This window comes from Sinocyclocheilus rhinocerous, unplaced genomic scaffold (assembly GCF_001515625.1).
Source record: "Sinocyclocheilus rhinocerous isolate Xijiao unplaced genomic scaffold, SAMN03320098_v1.1 scaffold1281, whole genome shotgun sequence".
Classification (NCBI taxonomy): Eukaryota; Metazoa; Chordata; class Actinopteri; order Cypriniformes; family Cyprinidae; genus Sinocyclocheilus; species Sinocyclocheilus rhinocerous.
Genome location: NW_015637000.1, coordinates 361,363 through 387,166, shown reverse-complemented (window position 1 = coordinate 387,166; position 25,804 = coordinate 361,363). Strand labels below are relative to the sequence as shown.

Here is a 25,804-nt window from a genome sequence, read left to right as displayed (position 1 = left end):
AAGGATTAATGAGCTGCTGGATTCATGAATATTAATCAGGTTGTGTGCGTTCGCTCGAACTGATTTGCTGAAATCAAAACAGGGATGATAATAAGTGAGCGCCAGCCAATGAGATTGTCGTTTGCGCATTAGTCCCGCCCACTACCGGAGAAAACGGCATTTCTTAAAAGCTGAAGAACTCCAAAGGAGCGCTGTTATTTTGACAGCAAAATACAACAAAGAATATTGTTTACATGTAGCGCGTCAATTCTCTCTCTCTCTCTCTCTCTCTCTCTCTGCGTGTGTGTGAGACAAAGCGACGGCGAGCGTCTTCACACTAGAGTTTACGGTATGTCAAATACAGGTGCGCTGCTCATCCATTGAGATGAACTGAAAAATAGCACAGATCGCCTAGCTTGACGGAGAGTGAAACTCTGAAGCGCTCAGTCAGAGACTGTTCGGCGAGTGAAAATATAGCTGTGCTAAACTTATACTTAGCCTCCAACTCACACGCTGGCGAGTAAAATCTGAGAATTTATTAGCCAGTGGCTATTATTAGACCTCATTTAGTCGCCCAGAGTGAAGATTTAGTCGCATATGCGAGTGATTTACTCGCAATGTAGAGGGTTGTCCTGGATGCAGATGTGATAGTGACTTTACAGCCCTTGAGTAGGATGTTAAAGCAATAGTTCACCCAAAAATGAAAATGACCCCATGATTTACTCACACTCAGGCCATCCTAGGTGTATATGACTTTCTTCTTTCAGACAAATCCAATCATAGAGAGTGGCTTTCCAGCGGATGACGTAGGCGTAGCGTAAGGTCCGGTGAGAGTTCTGTTTAGAGGAGCAAAGGAAGCAAAGTTTCCTTTGTTTAGCAACGGATTCTCCTCTTGGCTTATATTGAAATCCTCCAACAATTTTCTTTACAAGTCCTCATTGTTGTACTTCTAATTCGTGACCAGTGTTTTGTTTTGCTCTCTTCTCTCTGCATCCGCGTTTGTCACTTCTCACCGGAGCTTATGCTACATCTACATCTCAGGGCTAGCAAAATCGCTAGCCCGACGTCCCGGGGCTATTTTAATTTCGTTTATGAGCGCGGAGCTGCTTTGTGTTCAGCCGTTACCGGGGAAACCGCAATATTTCAGCGCACCTAAAGCGCCACCTCGTGGCAGAGAATTAATTTGCATTTCCATCAAGCCTTTCTTGCTGTTATTGGTCAGATCAATGCAAATATTAACTCATGTTTTTACGCAGCAAACACATAGAGTTGTAAATGGTGTTCATTTTACTTGTGCAGCTCTTAAAATGGGTCATAAATTGCCTTACATTTATTTTTTAAAATTCTGTAGATACCCTGTAAATAGTGAAATAAAATTCCTTCCTTCATATTTGTTGATATTTGTGTAATGAAAATATTTTTGATTGACATTTAAACTCCTATCTGATTTTTTATATGTAAAATAAGGGTATTTTTTTATTTGGGCTAGTTAAATTAATTTTCGGACTACCAAAATCTGAAGAGTACCTGCCCGAAGGGCTACCAGGGATTTTTTAATTTTGCGAGCCCTGATCCTACATCATCCGCCGGAACGGCGTTCTATTGTGAACGCGCGCACGACAGTTAGAGGAAGAAATTACTCTTTATAAAGTTTTAAATATGGATATTTTTCTTACAAAAACGCATCGATTCACTTCAGGAGGCCTTTATTAACCCCCCGGAGCCGTGTGGAGCACTTTTTATGATGAATGGATGCACTTTATTGGACTTATTTTGTACTATTGGAAAATAACACACATTCGCTGCCATTATAAAGCTTGAAAGAGCCAGGACATTTTAAAATATAACTCAGATTGTATTCGTCTGAAAGAAGAAAGTGATATACACCTAGGATGGCTTGAGGGTGAGTAAATCATCGGGTAAATTTCATTTTTGGGTGAACTATCCCTTTAAGTGAATGGTTTACAACTGAAACCTTAAAAGAGAATGTGTGTCTGAACTGCGGGTGGTTAGAATAGCCTTTATGGGCCGTATTGTCTGACTGCTTTCATTGAGTGTGTGATGAGAAAACCAGACCGAGACTGCCTGTTTTGCTCACATGCTGTTGCGATGAGTTGACAAGATCCTGGTAGAGCCCTATGATTTCCTTGATACGGAAAATGCGGATGGAATCATGGAATCGAGTCATAAAAATGCAGTTTACCGTATAATGTGCATTGTCATGGAATTTGGAGAGTTTTGGATGAATAAATCAAAAGTGCGGTGTGAATCTTAAAGCGTAGTATACTAAAGCATGGTTTCAGCGTCTGCCGTCTCACTATATGAGGACAAGAACACATAAAGTTCTTCTCCAGAGCTGTTCGGAGAGTCACTCCACTAGCATTTCACCATTTCATTTGAGAAAACTATTGTCAGATACACACTGAAACTCAAAGGTCTTCACTACAACCTGTCAAAATAAAAGTTTGATTTACTTTAAGAAATTATGACAGAAATGTATTACTTTTGTACTGTAGTATGTATTTCTCAAAATAGTAGTAGAATAAAATAAAAAATAATAAAAATGAAATGTATGTTTTTTAAAGAAATGTCAATATTTTTGTCCATGTTTTAACTTAAACAGTAAACTTCTGTTGTGCAGCACTTTGCCAAAAAAGGAATAGTTGAATTTTTATTTAATTTTGTTTTAAAAGATTAATTAAACTGTTCAAAGTTTTAAGAATTCAGTTGCTTAGAGATCATTTTTGATTATTAAAATGTAATTAAAGCATTAACATGGAACACAGTACATTTTAAATGGGAACAGATTTGAAAATAAATAAATAAAACTGAATTTGGGAGAAACAGATTTCTAAGGGCTCTACTTTGCTAATCAGTAATCTGGTCATTTCTTTTTTTTTTAAACACATCAATACATAAATTGGTTTAGGGTCATTATCCCTTTTGCATCTGAATCACTTTTTTTTTATACGTCTACAGTAGGCTATATGAATTGTGTGGTTTGCAGTTCATTTTGAACTGTCTGACTTGTCAGTCAGTCATATCCTGTGAATTACTTGTTGAAAATGTGTCATGTAAAAAATGGGCATCGCTGCATCTCATTTACTCCTTTTTATTGCTTTGCCTTTCTGTCTGTCTTTCTTTACTTTAGGTTTAGGCTACCACATCTCTTCCGGCAGTTGAGCCACATACAAAAACATGTCATTGTTTAAGGACAGCAGTCACTCTCAAGCTCTCATCTTCCCTTTAGATCTCTGCACGGTAATGGTTTTGGTCAAGTGTCATCTAAAAAATCCTTAAAGGGATGGATGACCCAAAAATGAATGTTCTGTCATAATTTTCTCACCCTCATGATGTTTCAAACCTGTTACCCTTATCTATTCTATGGAACGAACAAGAAGGATTTTGCAGAATGTCCAAGCTGCTTGACACACAATGAAACTTGGCACATCTATACATTCATGGTCATATATTGGATGAAGGTATCCGTCTATCCCATAATAACCCAGATCAGTGAGTGACCCAGAATGTGACTTTGAGGTCATATATTATATGTGTGAAAGCCCTGGCATGTTTTGATTTTTGCTTGTGTGAATCCTTGTGGACTATTTCTGTTGATGCTTCACCCCGGGGAAATCCATTTATGCTGTTTTGGGTCTTCGGCTCGTTCCTCATGGCGGTCTGGGATAGTTTTTGCTGGTGTGTGTGGTTGAGACCATCCAAATTTGCATCAGAGCATTTACCGTATTGGTTCATTGAGATGTTCCTTTTTAGATATACTGAGCATCTCGTCTTTGACAGGCTTTTAGCCTGGAAGAAGGAACATTTAGCCTACTGAAGGAACCTCAGCTTTCCTTTTCAGACGACTTCTGCGTGTACTCGTGTGTTCACACCTCACACCTGCCTTCTAGAAGAACACCCAGTGATAACATCAGCAGGAAGTTGTGCAGGATATTCGTAACTTTCATTTGTAGTTTCAAGACAGCATTGCTTATCCATTGTATGGGTGGTGAAAATAGAGTAAAAGAGGGCAAAATATCTCAGACACTCAAAATAAATGCAATAGTTCATCTTAAAGGGATTGTTCACCTGAAAAGGAAACTTTTGTCTGACTTGGCAGAATCAGACCGGTATGATTTCAGTTGGACTAAAGCATTTACATGATGAATAAAAAGTTGAATTTTTGCTTTATTTTGACTGAAAAAATCACACATACTTCAGTCTTTTGTGGTTTAATAATCACAAAATTTGTAATATTCCGTCTTATACAGTAGCCTAGATTCCATGTTTTTTTTTAAATGACTGGATTCAGTGATTCTGTCTGCGCCAAGTCTGTATTTGCAAATTGTATGAAAATGTGATTAGCGCTGAATAACTACTTACTTTCAATATAAATGTTGGTCTGTTCCTCACATAAAGCTGACTTATGACTTCAGAAGACCTTGAATATAATGCATAAGTCATCTGAGCTAATTTGATAGCCTTTTACTGTACGTTGCAGCAGACTTTCTGCATCATCATCACAGACTTGTGTCTGTCAAGCTGCACGTGTTCCTCCAGGACGTTTCCATTTGTAGTGTAAGCAGAATAACATGAAGGTTTTGATAGTCAAATGAGTTGGGTTTTTATGTGCTGCAGTCACAGATCAGTGCATTTGATGATTTGCTGTTTCAGCGGAAAGAAAAGGCCTGGTTTATTCAGTGAGAGGATTTTTCAATTAAGTCCGTTTTACTGGCAGCCTGTGCACTGTAAAGCCATTTTTGGCCTTCCTGTAATTCTGTATGCTTAGAGAAGTGGTTTGGTTGCGCAGCATTAGGAAAACACTACAGGCTGTACATTTTTGGTATTGGGACTAAAATAGACTGATATTTACAGAATCTTCCACAGATGTGTTTCTCTCTTAAAGTGTGTCTATATCTTATTAGCCATTCACACCTAATGTGACCATTTGAATGTGGTTTGATTGAACACGTGTGTTTGGATCACCTGAGATGGATGTTAATACCAGATATAAACAAGGCCTTTGTGCTAGGGCTGGGCGGTATATCGAGTTTGTACGATATATCGATTATATTTTTAATAGGCAATATCATATGATATGATATACGCGTCTGAATTATAGCAGAGGACACAGAGTGAGTTGCTGCGGGGAAAGTGCATAATCCAGTTTGTCCTAAACATGAGACATGCTTTATACAGTTTTTTTTTTTTATCCAAATAGAAAATGTAAAAAATACAGAGAGATTATTTTTTTTGGCCATATCGCCCATCCATACATTGTTCTCATTGGTTGGATTGACAGCTGGTGTTGAGCAGCCAGAGCCAATGGCTTTGTTGAAGCTCTTAGTGAGTCGCAGACGCAGACCAACAGCTACAGATGAAAACCTCTTAATGTACTTCAGCTGTTATCTTTCTTTGTCTCATTCTGTCTCTCTGTGTTTTATTTTGTGAATGTGGATGCCTCTCTCCCTGCCTGGTGGAATCTGATCATCTCTTCTTCATCTATTCATCCATCGATCTGTGGAACAACATGATCTGAATGCTCTCCAAAGTAGCAGTAAGTACAGTCATTTCAAACACCTCGACAAACTACAAATGCATATGTTGTTCAGCTCCCCAAAAAATCTCTAAAATCTGGAGCCTGTACTGCTAATTAGCTCAAAATCTAGTATTAGATATTATAATTGGTGTGTTAAGGCTATAACTAACACTCATAGTTAGGGTCAATTAGGACCAAAATCTTATATCACGATATGAGTAATTTAATTTCACGGTAACAATATATATATCACGATATAGTTATTTTTGCTTTAAATAAGGTCTTTATGATATCAAAATTTTTGATACCATAGAAATTTCATAATTCTTGTCACCAGTGTCAATATCACAAAAAACCAATACTAGCCTAAATAAAAAATAAAAATTTGAATGACAGACAGCAGAAATATTAGACTGCTGTCACTTTAAGAGCTGCCTGGATCCAGTATACTGTTACATGTGTTTTCAGTCACACTTTATTTTAAGGTCCAATTCTCACTATTAATTAACCATTAACTATGACTTTTGCCTCAATAAACTCCTAATTACTGCTTAGTAGTACTACTGCTTACTAAGGTAGTTGTTAAGTTTAGGTATTGGGTAGGATTAGACAGCGCGCGCATATAGCGAAATGAGTTCTCTTTTGCTGCTGATTGCATTTCAGCTGCTTAAAATCACTTGTTTTTAAACCACAATGCTTAAAAAAAACGCATGTAAAAGATATGTTTTCGTGACCACGTAGCACTGCAACGTGACGGGTCTATGAGCGTGTAACCGCGATAGAGACGATAGTCCAAAATCTCTACCGCTTGACCGCTCGGTTAATCGTGTCTACCGGTATAACGCCCACCCCTAGGGTCAATGGTTTGTTCAAATCCCTAATTCTAAGTACTAAACTTTAGTGTTCCACACTGTGCATCCCACATTATTTATGCTACAAACATGAATAATACCTCAGATCATGTGGTTTGTGAGATAGCATGTTAAGTAACTTAAAAATGTTTCGCCTGGTGGCCAATAAAATTGACGAAGGAAAACCTATAGGCCTGGTCACACCAACTTGAATGTTCAATGCAAAAAATTGTGAAATTTGATTCGATTTACGCGAGCGATTTGTGTGCAGATTCAATATGCCAGTTGGTGGCGCTTATGGAAAAACAGAAATACAGCGGTACAGAAGAACAGCATTGTGCAAAATTGTGTTTCTCAAATCAATCCGAGAACAATTCAGTCAGATTTAAGAGAGCCACTGCCAGATTCTTCCTCTGCGGTTCACTGTCACTTAGCACTTTTTGGGCATGTGACCAAAAGTGCCAATCCTATTGGTTGGCTAGCTTTCTTCGCAGTGCGATAGAAACGAGTTTCGAACACCTGAGTAAAAAGGTTTTATCATTTTCACAGATTTTGAATGTTTGTGTCGGTCTGAGCGTATACATTAATAGCTGTGGTCATGAAGGATGGCCGCCTACATGTTTCTCATTTGTAGTGTTTTGTCAGTCATGCCTGCTAAAGCCATCGACTGTGTTTGGTTTTGGTCTACAGCAACAGAAGAACCTTGAGGGGTACGTGGGATTTGCAAATCTCCCCAACCAAGTGTACAGAAAGTCTGTGAAGAGGGGCTTCGAGTTCACTCTCATGGTCGTCGGTGAGTATCTTCTGTCCTGTTTATCCCACTGCTGGCCATTGAATTTCTCTCTTTTCCTTAAATGAAAGCTCATTTGTCACTTGAGGACACTGATAACCAAAGCCTTCAACAGCATTTTTGCAATATCTATTAGACCTTTTCTTAATTTTCAAAGTTTTGAGCTTTTTACAGACTTTCAAAAGGAATAGTTCACCCAAAAAAACAAACTAGTAATCATTTTACTCACCCAAACCAGAATGATTTACTTCTTCCATGGATCACACAATAAAATATAATAGCTGGACAGTCCTCATTCCCTTTCAGTGCATAGAAAGGAGCAGCATGAACAGTCTGGGAACTTTCTTCTATGTTCCACAAAAGCAGGAAAGTATGGAAGCCCGTTTCTGCCACTGAATAAAAAATAAAAAAGGTAATTGTGACTTTTTATCTCACGATTTTTTTTTCTTCAGAATGCATGAAATAAACCCACAATTGAAAGAAAGTAGTCAGTCTTTTTTTTTTCTCAGAATTTGACTTTATAACTCAAAGCAGTCAGAAAAACAGTCAGAATTGCGAGATATAAACCCGTAATTGTGAGGAAAAAAGTCAGAATTGTGAAAAAAAATTTGTGATTTTTATATCTTGCAGTTCTCACTTTATTTCACGCAATTGCAAGTTTATATCACACAATTATGAGAAAAAAAAGTCAGAATTGTGAGATAGTCACAATTGCCTTTGGAAAGGTTGGAATGTGCCAATTAAATGAAACTATCCCTTTACAAAACAGATTGTGTGTCTTTTTGTGTTTTGCGACATGGAAAAAAGCTTCAATGAAACGTTAAAGGGGTCCTATTATGCTTTTTCACTTTTTCAACTTTAGTTAGTCTGTAATGTTGCTGTTTGAGCATAAAAAAGATCTGCAAAGTTACAAAGGGGGAGAGAGGTGTTGTAATAATGTAAAATATGTGAAAAATAATGTTTTTCGAACAACCTAGTATGAGAGCCTGTTCTAGTACACTCCCAAAACAAAATCAAGACTTTGTAAAAGAGCATAATAGGACCCCTTTAATGAAAACGGGGTCAAAAATAGAGGTCTGTTGACCCAGCATGCAGAGCTATGTGGATTATATGCACTCGTATGTCTAGCGGTATATGGTTTCACGCGGGCCGCTTCATGCCAGGCGCTGGCAGCTGTGCACTGAAATGCATCAGTGATGGGTTTCACATGGCAGAACAGAACGAGAGAACAGGGCTTGAAGAAATGAGCATTCAAAACAAATGTGCTTCGCATTCTCCCATGGACCTGGGGTTTTTCCCCTCCTTTGGCATGTGTGTGAGCGTGGCCTAGTGGGTGGGAAGTTTCCTGTAATCCCATTCATTCAGCCTGGCCTGAGGACTCGTATCTACCTCCACCTTCAGCTCTTCAAACTCCAAACACAACACAACCTGAAACTGGCTCTGACACCCACCTGGGGTCACCTCACGTCCTGCTCACAATCCAGATCCAGAGCCACGTTTCTGACATGTCAGTATTCCAGAATTCCATCTCCACAGGATTTTGGGAGGAGTGTTGGAGCAGCTACGCCCTGTTTCCCCCTCTGCTGCACGTTGGGCAGGAAGCTTTTAGATGCCAATTTAGTGTACAGCATGTGATTAGAATCGCATAGTAATTGAAGAAGTGCAGTGCTGTCAAACACTTCCAGCTCTCTCTCTCTCTCTCTCTCTGTGGATGATAAAGGCACAGATGTTGTTGTTGTTAAGACCGTCCGTCTGTTCTCGGTGGAAAGTACGCTGGGCTCGCCTATGGTTTCAGAAGTTTCTGTTGCCTGACAGTAGAATAGAGTCATGATGCTGGTGAAAGTCAATATTTACCATTGATTAACCTGTTTACCAGCCACTTGTAAGGTTTGGCCTTGATCTTGGCTGATGTAGAGGCATTTAAGTCTGTTCTTCTTTCTTTTTCCTTTTTCAGATTTGTTTATTATCAGTAGCCGGGTTTCCATCCAAAGTTGCGAATTTCACTTATGCGCAAAACTGGAATATCACATAAAACATTTGCGAACAAGCATCGTTTCCATCCAACAAGTCAAAGAGAACAAAATCGTCACTTCCTGATAAACTGGCACTATAAATCACTAAGAAAAGTAGGAGAATATAATAATTTTCATATATAATAAATTACTTGCCCCTCATAGCGAGCAGACGAAACACAATGAATGCGGTCATTGCTTTCGGAGGTGGATGCTGCTGTTTGGGAACGCAGTCGTGTAAGACATTTCTGGGAGCCAATTATAACAGAAATAGCCGGTTAATCAGGTTTTGCCATCCCATTGCGCAAAGTCACATGACTTTTTTGATGCGGTTGGAGGAATTTATTCGCAAAATGCATTTCCATCTCCCATTATCCGCATCAACCCTTTTTCGCACAAGTCAAAAACCACCTCAAGCGAGCGTAAAAACGTTTTTGTGAATTAAGGGATTTTTATTCGAAATTCAGCGTTTCCATCACTCGTTTCTCATGCGATACTTCAAAATGCGCATTAAAATAGGGTGATGGAAACATAGCTACTGTTAAGGATTATTGGCTTTGTTAAGCTTTACTTGCTTATGATTGCTGAAAAATGATGGATTTTCTTCCACATTTTAAGTTTTTACAGTGGTTGTAAAGCAACAATGTACTTGTAATCCTTAAATATTTTGGATGTCATTTCACATTTAGGTGTGCTAGCCATTTCTGGGTTTTTATTTTATAAACATTAAACTTACATTTTAAAAAAGCATATAAATTTAAGATAAGTTTTAAAAAACACCTATTGACCCCTATTGCACTCAATCAGTAAACAGACTGCAATATTTGACATCTATTTGCATACTGAATTACAGTTGGTCTTGTTTCTCACATCAACTGCCTCTGGACATCTGCCTTGCACCTTCTGTTACCACTTTTAAATCGAAGTTAAAAACGTATCTCCACTCCTTAGCATTTTAAACTCATTCTAATTTTGTTTATTGTCTGTTTTGTTTGGTTTTATTCTGTCTTTATTTAACTTTCCTTTACTGTGTTCAGCACAGTGGATAGCTTTGCTATGTTTAAATGTGCTATATAAATCAAATTTGCTTACTTGCATACCGAAATATAATTGGTCTTCTGAAATGCATGCTGAATTGCAATTGGTTTGTGTCTTACATATATTTGCATACTGAATTACGATTGGTCTTATGTGCTAAAATTGATTGCATTCTGAATTATGATTAGGTATGTTGTAATCAGCAGCACCAAGATTTATATTTTGGTTTAATTTATCAGTTGTAAGTGAAATGATAAAAGGGCTGGGTACTGTAAATAATAAAGTAAATGGATAATTCTTCCTGTTAAAGAGAAAAATTTCTGTCATCATTTACTTACTTGCATATCATTCTATAACCCATGATGTGTTCATATCCAGAGCACAAATGAAGATATCTTTAATAAAATGAGAGATTTTGCTAACACTTTATAGTGCCCTTGTTACACATTACTTGTAGTTACTGTAGGAATAGCAGAGATTGTGCATAATTACATCTAACTAACCCTAAACCAAACCCTATTCCTAATTAATATTACTCAGTACAATACTTACAAGGACAAAAAAAAGTGTAAAGTGTAAAACCATGTGACTCCAGCGGTTTAATCCAGGTTTTATAGAGCCATGTAATGTATAAGAAAAATTAAGTCTTTAATCACAAAATATTTTTACTTCTGCATGCTGTAGCTCCCCAAATTTTCATTTTTTAAATTTTGGGTGTAGTATACTTTTAAAGTGTTCTTTCTGGCAGCACACATAAGTCAAGTCAAGTCACCTTTATTTGTATAGCGCTTTATACAATACAGATTGTGTCAAAGCAGCTTTACAGTGTCAAGCAGGAAAATAATTTGTCAATAATGCAAGAGGACAATAACAGTCAATTTTTCAGTTAAAGTCAGTTCATTGCTGATTCAGTGATGTCATCATCCAGTTCAGTTCTCTTCCAATAGTGTCTGTGCAATCAATCAAGCCGACAATATTGCCAGAAATTAAGCGTCCCCAGCTAAGTAAGCCAAAGGCGACAGTGGCAAGGAACCAAAAATCCATCAGTGACAGAAATGGAGAAAAAACCTTGGGAGAACCAGACTCAGTCGGGGGGCCAGTTCTCCTCTGGCCAGACGAAACCAGCATGACGTGGTTTAATTCCAGGCTGCAACGCACATCAGATTGAGCAGAGGACTCGTCTGGTTCCTGTGGTCTTGTGCTGATGGTCGTCGAGATGACGAGGTCTTCACAGGGGATCTCTAGTGCTTATCTAGTTGACCTGGTCTCCGCTGATATTCAGGGCTGTAGAGGTCGTCTCTAGGTGCTGATCCACCATCTGATCTGGATATGGACTGGATCGGTATGGCTACAGTGACCTCGAAATAAGAATGAAACGGACTAATATTAGCATAGATGCCATTCTTCTTACGATGTAGCGAGTACATCGGGTGTTATGGGAAGTGTTCCCGGTTACCTTTGACATAATTAATGCAGCCTAACAATCCTTTAACGGATTTGAATTATAGAAATGTGATAGTGTATTATGTGTATGTCAGGTTAAAGAGATGGGTCTTTAATCTAGATTTAAACTGACAGAGTCTGTCTGCCTCCCAAACAACGCTAGGTAGATTATTCCAGAGTGTATGCACTAAATAGAAAAAGGATCTGCCACCCACAGTTGATTTTGATATTCAAGGTGTTATCAAATGGCCAGAGTTTTGAGATCGCAGCAGACGTGAAGGACTATAATGCAATATGAGCTTGCTCAAGTACTGAGGAGCTAAAGCATTCAGGGATTTATAAGTAATTAGCAAGATTTTGAAATGTATTCAATGTTCAATTGGGAGCCAGTGCAGTGTTGACAGAACCAGGTTCATATAGTCATACTTCCTGGTTCTAGTGAGAACTCTAAGCTGCTGAGTTTGTTTATTAAGTGTGCAGAGCAACCACCCAATAAAGCATTACAATAATCTAACCCTGAGGTCATGAACGCACACATGAACATTTCTGCATTTGACATTGAGAGCATAGGTCATAATTTAGATATATTTTTAAGATGGAAAAATGTGGTTTTACAAATGCTAGAAACATGGTTTTCAATAGAAAGATTGCTTTCAAATAGCACACCTAGGTTCCTAACTGATAATGAACCTGTGTATCACCAGCAAAGTCACGATACGATACGTATCACGATACAGAGGCCACGGTACGATACACATCACGATACAGGACTGCACTGAATTTTACCTCAGCAGAATCTAGAAAAACAGCTGTTTATTAAACACTGCTTACTATAGTGCCATTTCTAACTATTGGCAGAGCAGGCCAGACCTCTGCATTATGAAGGGCCTCCATAACTGTACCACAGTACAATATAGGTAATGGCATATGTTTCATGTTTACATTGTGCACTCCCCACCAAGTACAATATTCTGATTGTTTGCATCTTGTTTTTAAGCCCATAAATAATAATGTACTCATTCTAATAAATGTATATTGTAATGTACTCATATTAACTCTTTCCCCGCCAGCGTTTTTGAAAAAAGTTGCCAGCGATTTTGATGATTTTCAGTCAAATTGGATGGCCTCCAGTATATATAGTGTCAAACGCAGCACTAAGATCCAGTAGCACTAATAGAGAAATGCAACCACAATCGGATGATAAGACCGGGTCATTTGTAACTCTGATGAGAGCAGTCTCTGTACTATGATACAGTCTAAATACTGATTGGAAATCCTCACAGATACCATTTCTCTCTAAGAAGGAACATAGCTGAGAGGATACGGCCTTTTCTAGTATTTTTTTGACAGAAAAGGGAGATTTGAGATCGTCTGTAATTAACTAATTCTCTAGAATCTAGTTGTTTTTTTAAATGAATTTTGGGACATATCCTAATGACATTGACAAATTAATAATATTCAGAAGAGGATCTATGACTTCTGGAAACACCTCTTTTAGTAGCTTAGATGGAATAGTGTCTAACATACATGTTGTTGGTTTTGATGATTTGACAAGTTTATACAATTCCTCTTCTCCTATAGCAGAGAATGAGTGGAAATAGGTCTTTTTCCTGCGTTCTGGTTTTATCTGTGCCAGTGAAAGTTCTTTGGCAGTTCGTAGTAAACTCTGTCCCTCCCAGTGCAGTCCCAAGCTTTTCCTGCTTCCCAGCTCCCCCCACCCCTGTCATGCGATGAGGAGTTCCTCTGGAATAAGCCCCCTGGTTTACAAAGCTGTGGGATATTTCCTTTAAAGGAAGCGAGCCGGACCCTCACCGATCCTCGTGGTGGGCTTTGGGCTGAACTGCTCCAGTGGCAGGACACTCACCTTGCTCTCTGCTCGGACTTTCCATAACACTCAACGCCTCTTGTTTAGATTTCCCCGATTGCAGTAGTTTGGACTTAATGTAGAGTTTGCTGTGTGCGAAGAGTGTTCAGTAATGGTTAATGTTGTGAAATACAGGCGGTTAGATGGATACGTGTTGTGTGTTGTTTTTCATCTGCTAAGGGCAGTCCTGTAAGGATTTGACACAGCACAAACAGTGAGTTTCATAATGCACAGAGACAGGGCGGGTTACAGATACCGCAGTTTGGCATTTTTGGGCGGGTGACAGGAAAGCCCTGATCTGTCATCATTCTTGATGCAGAGTTCAATGAAGGACTCTGTAATTATCTCTGGTGTTAACATGACAAACCTTCTGCCCATAGTCACCTTTCTGTTCATCTATCAATGTCTCTCTCTCTTTCCTCAATGCTAAACTCTGCATGCACACTCAGATCTCTTGTGAGAAGTGATTCAGAGCTTAACTACTTAAATGGAAAGTTCACCCAAAAATCTGTCGTCATTTACTCACCCTCGTGTTGCTCCAAACCCCTATAGCTTTCTTTCTACATGGAACTGGTTTCCAAAATTTACTTTTCTGCCAAATCTGTCAAGGGCAAGTAAACAGGGAAAACTGACCAACCATAAACAGTATTTCACATTATTTACACTATTTAGTTGTTTTTTTCTTGCATATTTGTAGACAACATAGGTCTATTGTTTTAGTCACATAAAATGAAAGTGCACCTTTCATAATTGTATTGTCATGTTGTTCCTCATATTTTAATTTTGATAGCTTAATATTTCACATATGCATCATGAGAAGGGGAAAATAAAATGTTAAAAATCATACACAATATGTACTTATAGTGGTACATTTTAAGCTGAAAATGTCCAATTAATTTCTTTACTAGTAGACACAACTCGGTTAGACTAACATTCTTAATCTAAACAAGGTCTGTTCACACAAAGAACGATAACTATAATGATAACTATATTAGCATCCACAACAATGGAAGATAACGTTCTCTTTACTATAAACGTACTACATTTTTGTAAGCATGTCGACCTGGTCGACATGCTTACATTATGATAACTATATTAGCATCCACAACAATGGAAGATAACGTTCTCTTTACTATAAACGTACTACATTTTTGTAAGCATGTACCGGATCGACCTGCTTTTACAGTTCCAAATAAAGTTATGAAGTGGGTCACACTAGACTTTCAGCATGCAATTTTTTTCCGGACACTGCAACGGCCATGATATGATGTCATGCTGTGCTGTGTCTCTTTTAAAAACATAAATTCAACATATAACAATCATTCACAACAATAAATTCAAAATGTAAAAGTATGCAGTCCAGTCTACTCCACTTTCTTGCAATGTTGCAATCCTGCCGCTTCAAAGTTTGTGTGTGTGTGTGGGGGGGGGCGGGTTAGTCAGCTGAGAGGATTCTTGCCATTTGTTAAGTTTGAACCCGGTGTGGAACACAGAAGCAGCAGAATATTCACATTGGTCCTTTCTATACAATGAAAGTGAATGGTAATGGATGCTGTGGAGCTGCAAAAAGAATAAAGAAGAACCATGAAAGTACTTCATACAACTCATGGGTGCAGCTCTTGAATCTATCAAGACATACATAAAATGTTATCAGTGCAGCAGCATTTTTACTTGGAGATTGGCAGCACTTGTGCACATCCACTTTCACTGTATGGAAATAACTACTTTGTGTTCCACTGTAGAATAAAAGTTCATACATGTTTGCCGTGACATGAGCGAGTTTTGTCCAACTGTCCCTTTAAAACATTTGTACTAAATGAGTTTCCTTGAACAGCTGCAAGTTACGATACTATAAAAACTCCTGCAAGCTACGATTCCACAAGATCTTCTGCTTTTTATGTGAGTTTCTTCCAGCAGGGACATTCTTCACTCTGGCAGGCCTGTATTCAGTATCATATGTCTCCCAGCAGTAACTCCACCATCGTGGCTGTTTTTCTGGTCTCTCTGCTGTGCTGGTTTCACTCCAGAGAACGGCAGAAGTGCATCCCAGTGCCTGCTTCGCTCCGCCACTCGCTGCCTGCTTTTATTGTTTCCCTAATTAATAATGGCATTTTAAAGAAGACCGTATTTCACTCACTGTTTTCACAAGACCACGGGCCTGTTTCAAAAACCAAATTCAGCAAGCAAAATAAATCCTGTTGGGTTTTTCCTCATTCTGCTCAATGATAGCAATTGCTTTTGCATCTCTCCAGGCAGTGAGTGGAAGACGTATCTGTTGCGATGGTGAGGTCACTGTTGTTCTGCCCTTCTGGAAAACATTTAGGATTTGAAAGAAGCTTTTCTTTGTTTGAAGGTTCTCTCCGTGTTTTACGGGCTGTGGAAGTGGCGCTGGGTTGGGCACTTGTTAAAGGTCAGGAGAGAAGCCCAGCATTGCTCTGTGCCAACATGCATCCAGTTTCCTTCACACTGTCCTCTTTGTTCCAGGCCTTACAGGAACCACGTTGCCGTGCATCCAGCTGATGGATCGCTCTCGGATGCTTAGAGGAATTGTTCTGTGAAAAAGTCACTTGTTGTTGGAGACTTATGCATCAAATGTCAGCAATATATTTGTTTAACAGTGGGATGTTACCTTTTTTTTTTTTAGCACATTACAAACTAGATTTATACATTTTCAGAAGAAAAAAAGTAGTTGACACAATACTGGAGGGTTCCATAGTGTTGCTGTGCAGTTGCTAATGTGCTCTGAGCAGTTTTTAGGGTTGCCAAGGAATTTTCTAGGTGAATGCTAAGGTGTTCTGACATGCACTACTGTTCAAAAGTTGTTGTTTTTTAATTTCCTAAATTATTACACTTTCACATAAGCGTAAATCAAGTGAACATCAACTCGTATGATATCATAACAGCACTAACGGCCTCGTGAAGGAAAACAGACTGGCTATATTACACTTTAATTTAGCAGAATATCTCATCAGAGCTCACTAAACATCAACTTACATGTTTGCTGGTGTTTTCAGCTCATCAGCACTTTTTCCATATTGTAGAGAGAGTGCGTGTACATGGCTGCCAGGTTGGGATGATTAAGTAAACCAATGGATAGTAAATATATCAATTTAAGAGAGAAACTCTGACTGGGGGATTTCTTCTCATCTGGCAACCGCAACCATGAAAGCTTGTGGAAGCTTGTTACCAATGCAAGAAAATGCAAAAGGCAAATTTAATGAAACGTTGTCTGGATAAATAACCAGTGGGCAAATATTATAGACAACTATTTTTTTAATGATTTCTGAAGGATCATGTGACATTGTATACGTGTATGTGTTATGCCTTACTGCTGCAAAACTACAGTAGTTTCCCCTAAGGGGCACAAAAAAAAACAAAAAAAACATTGAAGACTGGAGTAATTTAGCTTTGATCACAGGAATAAATTACATTTTAAAATATATTACAATAGAAAACAATTATTTTAAATTGTAATAATGTTTCACAATTTTACTGTTTTTACTGTATTGTTGGTCAAATAAATGCAGCCTTGGTGAGCAGAAGAGACTTCATTCAAAAATATTTTTTTTAAAACTTACTGACCCTAAACTTTTGAACAGTAGTGCTAGTCAAAAGAGCTCATCCTCAAGTCTCTATAATAGTTTTATTGTCCACCAGGTGACTAATTGGTTGGAAAAGTAAATACTCCTTTTCCAAACAAGCAGGCAATCTGAGGTATTGTAGCACAAACTGTGCTGGATGAGTTGCATACTAAAGTCGAACACTTAGAGTTAAAGGTAAAGTATGAGCAGTGGCGATACTGAAGCTTGTCTTGGCAAACTAATAAAGTTTATAATAGCTTGTGAACATATTCTTTGTTTACAGTGGGTACGGAAAGTATTCAGACCCCCTTAAATTTTTCACAAAATTAACTTAAATGATTTTAGCAAATGGCTGCAATATAACAAAGAGTGAAAAATTTAAGGGGGTCTGAATACTTTCCGTACCCACTGTATCTTCGTTCGCACACCCTCTGGTTCTTCTCCTGGTTTGTACTTTATCATATAGTCTGAGTTTCTGACTGTTTAGATTTCCCTCCATCTGTCCAGCTAAATAGTTGTATTCTCTTGTGCTTTATGGAATTTCACACATTTCAGATGCCGTCTGCGTTTCCCAGACTCGCAGGCAGGGAACGACCCCATATAAGTTCATGTCAGAGTTGATCAGATTATGCCACTCCTCCAGACTGATTTCCTGTTTTTGGAGTTAAGTTGAAAAACTGCAGCATCTCAGGCGTTAAAAAGCACCGGGTTTGGTAGATTTGCAATGTTGGGCCTTATAGGAGCCTAGTGAAAACATGGAGAGAATCATGGTATCCAGTTATTAAAATTGTTGTATAATGCTGAATGTCATGGAATTTGTCAAATTGGATTAACAAATCAAAAGTAGGGCTGTATGCAAATAATCAAACCTCTTTTTTGCAGCACTTTATTTGACACAAAAGCAATGGTTTATTGTAAAGGATTTTTAAAAACATTATAAAAGATTATTCAGTTGTCTTATGTATTCATTTGATTACCATTTTTTTTTTATTTGTATAAAATCCATAAGAGTTAAAGCAGATTTTGGAGAAGAGAAAAAGGGCCCTATTACTGTTAACATTTTATGAAATGGTTTTCAATGCTATTAAAATGGAATTCAGAGAAATTAAAATGGAAAACAAAAATATGGGGAAAAAATTTAAATGAATTTCATAGGGCCCTAGACTTAGCAAGCACCACAAGTTACCCAAAATGTTTAAGTGGAGACAGTGTGAATGATGGCTGTTCAGATTCTGTGGATATCTCCAGACTCAAATTCCACACAGTCATTGTTCACCAGCCAACAGAAGTGCTGAGTGAGTCACGTTCTGCAATCGCTGATGTAAACTCTCGTTCTCTGTCCTGCAGGAGAATCAGGTTTGGGGAAGTCTACGCTCATCAACTCCCTGTTTCTGACAGACTTGTATTCTCCGGAGTATCCCGGACCCTCTAACAGAATCAAGAAAACCGTTCAGGTCTGTATCTTTTCCTGCCTTTACCATGAGATCACTGTAGAGCGCTGCAGACGTGATAATCTTCACAAATGAACCATTTTGACCTAAAAGCACATCATTCCTGCATGCGGCACTCTATAGAGGGCTGTGGTGCTCGCAGCATGGATGTGCTTCAGTCCGCCTTATGTAGTGTCAAATCTCTTGCTAAATCAGCAGTATTCTGCCATCGGCCATGTAAAACCTTTAGGAGCTATTAAAGATGGCTTCCCATTTCTCTAAGGGAAGGAGCTTGTGATGTGGCCTGCAGCTGTTAATCAAATGAGCATTAGAACTGGATTGACAGGCGGTGTCAGTCACTGTCAAACACAGGTGTGTCCCATCATCCCTCACTGGCTTTTGTGGTATGTGGTTCGTCAGCTATTGTATAGAATGCAGTGATTACAATGCCATGCTGTTCTCCGGAAAGACATATTTCAGGTCTTTTGCAGTCAGTAGGTCTTAGGGGTTGTGTGGACCACTTTCATGAGGTACTTTCTTATCTTAGAGTCTGTCGGTTGGTACAGCTGTCTGAAACGCTATGCAAAAGTTATCTTGATTGAGATGAGTGTGATGCATTACGTAACTGTGCAATCATATGACTGTCATGCACGAAGATGTTTGAACGTGATGTACTGAAATCCTTTGCAATCTCCCAGAAGTCAGTTCATCTAGTTTGATGTTCAAGCAGCTAACGGTCCCAAATGGAATTGTGAGATCAGCCATGAGGATAAACTAGGGCTGCACGATTTGAGGAAAAAGTCTAATTGTGATTTTTCTGATTTAAAAAATTGCAATTGCAATTTTAAAATGTGATTTAAAAAATCTCCAGGTTTGCTGTGCTTTTTTGTAAGGTTGCACAATTTGGCCACAATTTTGTGATTATATATCAATATGGCTAAATAATAATATAAAAAAATTACTATTGTAATATTACAGTAAAATAAAAAACAAATAGTTGAGAAAAATAATAATAATAATTGTAAAAATATATATAATATGTGACCTGTGCTGGCCAAATGAATCACAATGAGCAATTTTTCAAATTTTTTTATTTTCGTTTTCAAAGACCTTCAAAATGATGTATGATTTGTTGGAATCGGACGAAAAATGACTGAGCTACACCTGTTTGAAGTCGATAGAGTCAGCAAAGTCAATTTTGAGAAAAATCGAGTTAAAGTTTTTTGAAGGTTCCAAAGCAAAATCACCTGTAGCGTTGCGTCTTTTCCTCCAGTTCTTTTCTTAATAATTACTATATTAATAGTCACAATGTAGCTATTTTTTATTTTATCTTTGTTATAAATAAGAACAGATGCAAAAAAAAACAGTAGAACAAATATGAGAAAAAAAAAACAAATAGTGCATTACCTTTTTCATTTTACATCTACATCCACAAAAGCATTCAAGAAAAGCAGTTCAATCAAGAGCAGCGAGTGATTCACTCATTTCTTTTATCGTTAGATTATCATTAATGAGACAGACGGCCAATATATTAAGACCACAGTGTTGGGCTTGTTACTCCAAAAATGTAATTTATTACTCGTTACTACAGTTACTCCTTTCAAAAGTAATATTATTACTTTACTTATTACTATCTGGCAACAGTAATTAGTTACACTATTAGTTACATTACTTTTCCTTCACGCCCCACAGAAGTTGTAATTGTGTATCTTCCCCAGAAAATTCTTCTAAAATGTTACTAACAATATATTTCTGCCTCATCATTTGACCAAATTCTACATGGGATCGCAGTCTGAAGTTATTACAAACACTCAATAGTGATTGATAGTGACTTTTAAGTAAAAGTGTTGTATTAATCTCATGTGTAGCTTGAAGCTAATTGTAGCTATAATTTCTCTGTTACCCAAATATGATTATATTTCATGAAGTATTTTATCAAAAGAAATCACTTAAGTTCATAAGATTTTTAATATAGTAATATTATAATATTATATTGGGATCAGAGGGGCAAGCCATGTAATGCCAGAGTAAAGTAATGTCACAAGCTTTTCCATATTTCAAGCTTTCCTGACGCACTGGTGACTTCATGTATCTGTGCGAGTCGTGAAAATTATGAAAATAAATCTAGGAATTATTGGATTGACGGATTTCAAATCAGTAGGGTAAGTAACAAGCTGTTTTATGGATGGTAACTGTAATATTATTCCTGAAATCTTATTAGTAATTAGTTACACTACTAGTTACTGCAAAAAGTAATATTATTACAGTAACTAGTTACTAGTAACTAGATACTGTCCAGCACTGATTAAGACCTACTGTAATGCACGGATCTAAGATAATGTTACACATCAGATGTTTTTCCCCAACAGTTCCCCAAATGTTCACGTAAGACATAACAGATTATGTTTGCGTGAATACTTAAATACTGTAATTCTGTGTATATCAGTGTTAATTTCGGTGACGAATAATTTTCGTCAACGACATTTTTTTCACAGACGAAAACGAGACGATGACGAACTAAAACTCGTCTTGAATGACAGAAAAATCTATTTACATTTTCGTCAATTAATAAAAACGAGACGAAAATGTTAGGGAGGGACGATTTGGGAAGAGATTCATTCAGAACGAATCTGCTGCATAGTTAGGAAATTAGATGTGTACATATGAACCAGCGGGACATGAGCTAAAATACACTTGCTGCACGTCGCATAAAACGTACAGAAATGTCGATATCTGGGAGTAAGAGAAGAGCAGACATATGGATAAATCTAAAGACGCAAGAGAGAACTCAATTCGGTCTGGTTTTCTGAGCGCAGACACTGAAGTAGCGCCTCTCACACACCACACGAGTACTCTTTCGCGTCTCATGAACGGAGAAATACACACAAAATGATGTCGAATTGTCTGTTTTGACAAGTATTTACGTAAACACACTCGGTTATGTCTTATGTGAACATAAACAGTTGGGAGAATATTGGACGTGTATCAGTACACTGCATCCGTGTATACGTGCAGCCTAATTTAGTTGCTATTGTCCGAGTCATTAATGTTAGTCAAGCAACAAAAGAAAGACAGAAAATCACTCACTGCTCTTGACTGAATCACTTTAGTAGCCCTAAAGATTAATTTAAATGTATTTATAGAAATATGTCTGCTTGAAAGAATGAAGAATATGGTAAACAAGTTGCTATAAAGAATGCATAATTAGCCTATATAACCATTGATATTTCATTGAAAAGAAGACCATGTTCTTGTTCTTTATGAGAAGTGGTTTTATTTAATTTTAACATAAAGGCATGTTGTGTGTCACCGCAGTTAAATCGGTGTCTATCATGATAAAACCTTAATATCAAACCTAGTGAATTTAGAAACCCATTAGATTTTAGCCGACTAAATTTACTGTAGATTTAGTTGACTAAAATCTTATGATATTTAGTCGACTAAAACGGGAAAAAAATCAGATGACTAAAATGAGACTAAAACTAAATGGCATTTTAGTCAAAAGACTATGACTAAAACTAAATCAAAATTTGCTGTCAAAATTAACACTCATGTATATGTATCGAGAACGTGTCGGATGACAGCGCAAGAAACAAGCAGAGAAAAGGTACTCCTCTCAGAAAACATACAAATAAAGATAATTTTAGATGTTTAATTACTATTTGGAGCATTGGGATCGCTAGACGAGGGCTCACAATTAGCCCATGTGCATTCCGACTCGTTTTGCCAGCACGGGTCACATGTATAGTAATAATAATTTTTATTTGACATTACAACTGAAATTGCTATACTTATATTTACTGCTGTCGTAATTTTTTTTTATTTTCAAATGTTAAACAATCAAACTTTTATTTTGACGGAAAACCTCTGAGCCGATGAAGAGACGGCTAATAATGAGCTGCTCATGTGTAAATTAACACAGAACCACACTCTGAAACACGCTGCACATAAATTTATTTAATTGAATCACAATATTTGTGATTTAATAATCACACTAAGCCATACTGTGATTTCAGTTTTATTTTGATTAATCTTGTTGCCCTTGTCTAAGCACATCCATCTCTATTCAAAATGTTTCTGTTGAGCTTGATAGTGTCTTTGCTGATAGTTCTGATAGATCTTTCAGTGGTGTTTTAGTAGAAGCAGGTCAGTTTTGATATTGTGTTGCTCTTGGCTCATATCAGGTGAAGGATTAGGTTTATATCTGAATTAATCTCAGAGAAACATGGTTTCCAGTTATGAGATGCCCTTCTGTCTAGAGCAGTGGTCACTGCCGCCACACGTCTGAAGAGGTGAACATGCTGACTGAATAACATGACATGCATTTATACAGTAGATATGAACAGCGAGATGCTGCATTAGAAACTGTTGCTAATTACCGTCACACATCAGTGCGTCTGCCATATTGGAAAGGTCAAAATACGCCATAAACGCATACAAGCTAATTGACAGATGCAGTGTGTTATTAACACGCATTATCTGGATTCTCTAGCTAACACTCCCTTATAAAAGTGGTAACCATGGCAACCATCTTAATGGTCTGATTACTGAATGTGCAGATTGATGGAGAATAATACAGCCTTGGTTTTAACACCGTTCTGAAGAAAAAAACTACAATAATCAATCACTACAATACATAATCACTTTCAATGCTGGGCCAAATTAAAGTAAGTTTTTACTTTATAATCTAAAAATAAAATATACCAGCAAAATTACAGCAAGTATCTATAAATGTATTCATAAAGGATTATGTATTGCATCTATAGCGGATTTATGTGACCTGCAAAAACTAACTTGAAATGTTGTCTGTTCCAAGATGGTGGTGGTACTAGTGATTATAGGGCTGTGCAATTTTCATTTAAATTTTAATTTCTCATCTGAAATGGTCTAAAAGGGTCACGAGAAACTGTCATTTCAGCTAAACAGCCATTGTAGATGAAAAGACTCAAAATGTTTAATTCAAAAAGTAAAATGCAGTAAAAATCATTTAAATTTATACGCAAAAGCATAACAAAAATGATACTATATATTTACCTACACATGTAGGTAATTAGTAGGTAGTAAATTATTAATATTAATAAAAAATATATTTTTTGAAAGAAATTATGCGCATGTGTGTGTGTGTGTGTGTGTGTGTGTGCGCGTGTGTGTATGTGTGTGTGCGCGTGTGTGTGTGCACGTGTGTGTGTGTGTAATAGCTGTGATTATGATACGGGGCATGGCACACACTAACCACCCACTCTGTGATCTAGCACCAGTGTCCTGACAATATCAGGCATGTGTGTGTTTGGAAGTTCTCATTGAGAGTAGTTATGTTGTTTATGTAAAGTGTTGGCAGCTCTCTAACTGGATATGTTTGCCATTGAGATGTGAATCTGTTGTGACAGGCTGAAAGAGGAGTGTAAGTGTGTCTGTTCAATCCCTCAATACAACAATTTGTCTGTTTGTATTAAACTCAAGTAGTCTGTCAATACTGCTAATCGTCAGTGAGCGAACATGTCTTTGGCAACACTTGGAATGAAATACTAGTATTAAACAAAGGACTGCAGACTTGTGCGGTCAGATATATGAGTGTGTTGAAAGCTGAGGCTTTGGCAGAGCAGTGATCTGTCCAGACCTTCATACCTGTGGACATCTGAAGCGGCGGCCCTCGCTGGTATCAGACTCTGAGAAGAGATGCTTGAAGGAGCAGAAGCTCATCATCATCACGTGTCTTTAACATTCGTTCTGCTCCACCTTTTCTGAGCTTTTCAGTGTGGATTACTCAAGCACTGACCACTTTGAAAGATAAAACAATGACTCTCTCTGGTTCAGTTTGTTTACTGAGGCCTGCTTTATAGGCTTGACATTGTCCTGTGGCCAGTTGTCTCAGAAGTTTGTCTTCATGCCAAGCATTTGACCATAACATTTAAAGTATTGTCAAAACAGACCGCATTTAATTTCTTAATGCATGTTTTGGTCTTAATGTGATTCATCAGTGCATGTTATGCTAAAGAAAATCTTTTAAATGTAGTCATTTCTCTAAAAATGTTGCTGCAGTTATAACCAAGACTTGGCATTCAGTTTTCCCCCCGACTCTCTTGTAATGTGTGCATCAATTTTGAAGCATTTGAAGTTGTTTTTTTAATGTTTTCAGTGTTTTTAATTTACTAATTTTCACTCTATTATTATTATTATTTTCACTCTATTTTATCTCGTAAGTTTCTGAAAAAGGTTATTGTTGAGTTTTCAGATGTATTGGAAATGTGGTTTAGTGTTGACTTTAAAACACATCCCAAGTTAGTAACATAATTGGGGCTGGTGCTGCTGCTGATGCTCTGAAGTTGCTTGGTTCGAGCTGCCATTACTGACAATATGTTTAACCAGACCATCTCACCTCCTCAGCGGACTGCATCAGGTCTGGTGAGAAGAGGACAGTCCACGCCAGCTGCTGACAGTTTGTGGCTTCCATTAACACAGAAAGAGCAAAGACCAATCAAAAGCAGTTTGGTTTTTCTACTCCACCTGTTGGGTGTCCGGACACAGAAGGAATTTTAGACGGTTATGAAATCAGTGTGTTCTCATCGTTTGTAGACATTTGCTGAGTGATTACTCTGGTGTGGTGTAATAATCAGGGTGATGTCATTGATGTGGAATTGTTTGGTAAGACAGAAGGTACGGGACGGGTGCTCACACCCCTCACATTACCTCAGATCATCTGTTGTTCCAGCGACTGCCTGAAACAACAGCCTGAAATGAAGATAAAGCAACTGGTTATCATCTGTCAAAATCACAACACATGTATCCAACATAAACATTGAGATGTTTTATAAATATCCTAAAAAATAATGCGCCAAAATAGTTCAAACATACATAACTGCTTGGACTTGGTAATTTTAAGAAATTTCACAGTTTTGGTTCCAATTTCACTTGACAATTCTGGTGCCTTAACTATTCTTTTAGTAATTTTAAATAATTTTGGATTATTCATTAATTGGATCATTTTGGGCAATAATTCTTATTGATTCTGTACATTTCTTAAAGATAAAACCAACAGATTTACCTGTTTACATGTAACTTTGCTGGCTTTGTCTCAGAGGTGGAAAGAGTACGAAAATATTCTACTCAAGTAAAAGTACCATTACATTAATGAAATTTTACTTAAGTACAAGTAAAAGTACCAGTCTAAAATTCTACTCAAGTAAACGTAAAAAGTAGCTCATTTAAAATGTACTCAGAGTAAAAATTACTTGGTTACATTTTAACAGTGGGAGGGAGGCAAAAATGGGATAGGCCAA

The 25,804-nt window shown here is 37.6% G+C and overlaps 1 protein-coding gene across 4 annotated transcripts in view; it reads left to right on the top strand.

Moving 5' to 3' along the window:
• Positions 1-25,804, top strand: part of LOC107748356 (septin-7-like) — a 63,611-nt gene that overhangs the window by 2,394 nt on the left and 35,413 nt on the right. For 2 of the 4 annotated variants that reach the window (XM_016563120.1, XM_016563119.1), the window contains exons 2-4: positions 5,532-5,536; positions 7,060-7,162; positions 18,445-18,551. In XM_016563120.1, the coding sequence (XP_016418606.1) occupies positions 5,532-5,536; positions 7,060-7,162; positions 18,445-18,551 (215 nt within the window). The remainder of the gene's footprint in view (positions 1-5,531; positions 5,537-7,059; positions 7,163-18,444; positions 18,552-25,804) is intronic. The other 2 variants (XM_016563123.1, XM_016563122.1) reach the window with 1 other exon arrangement.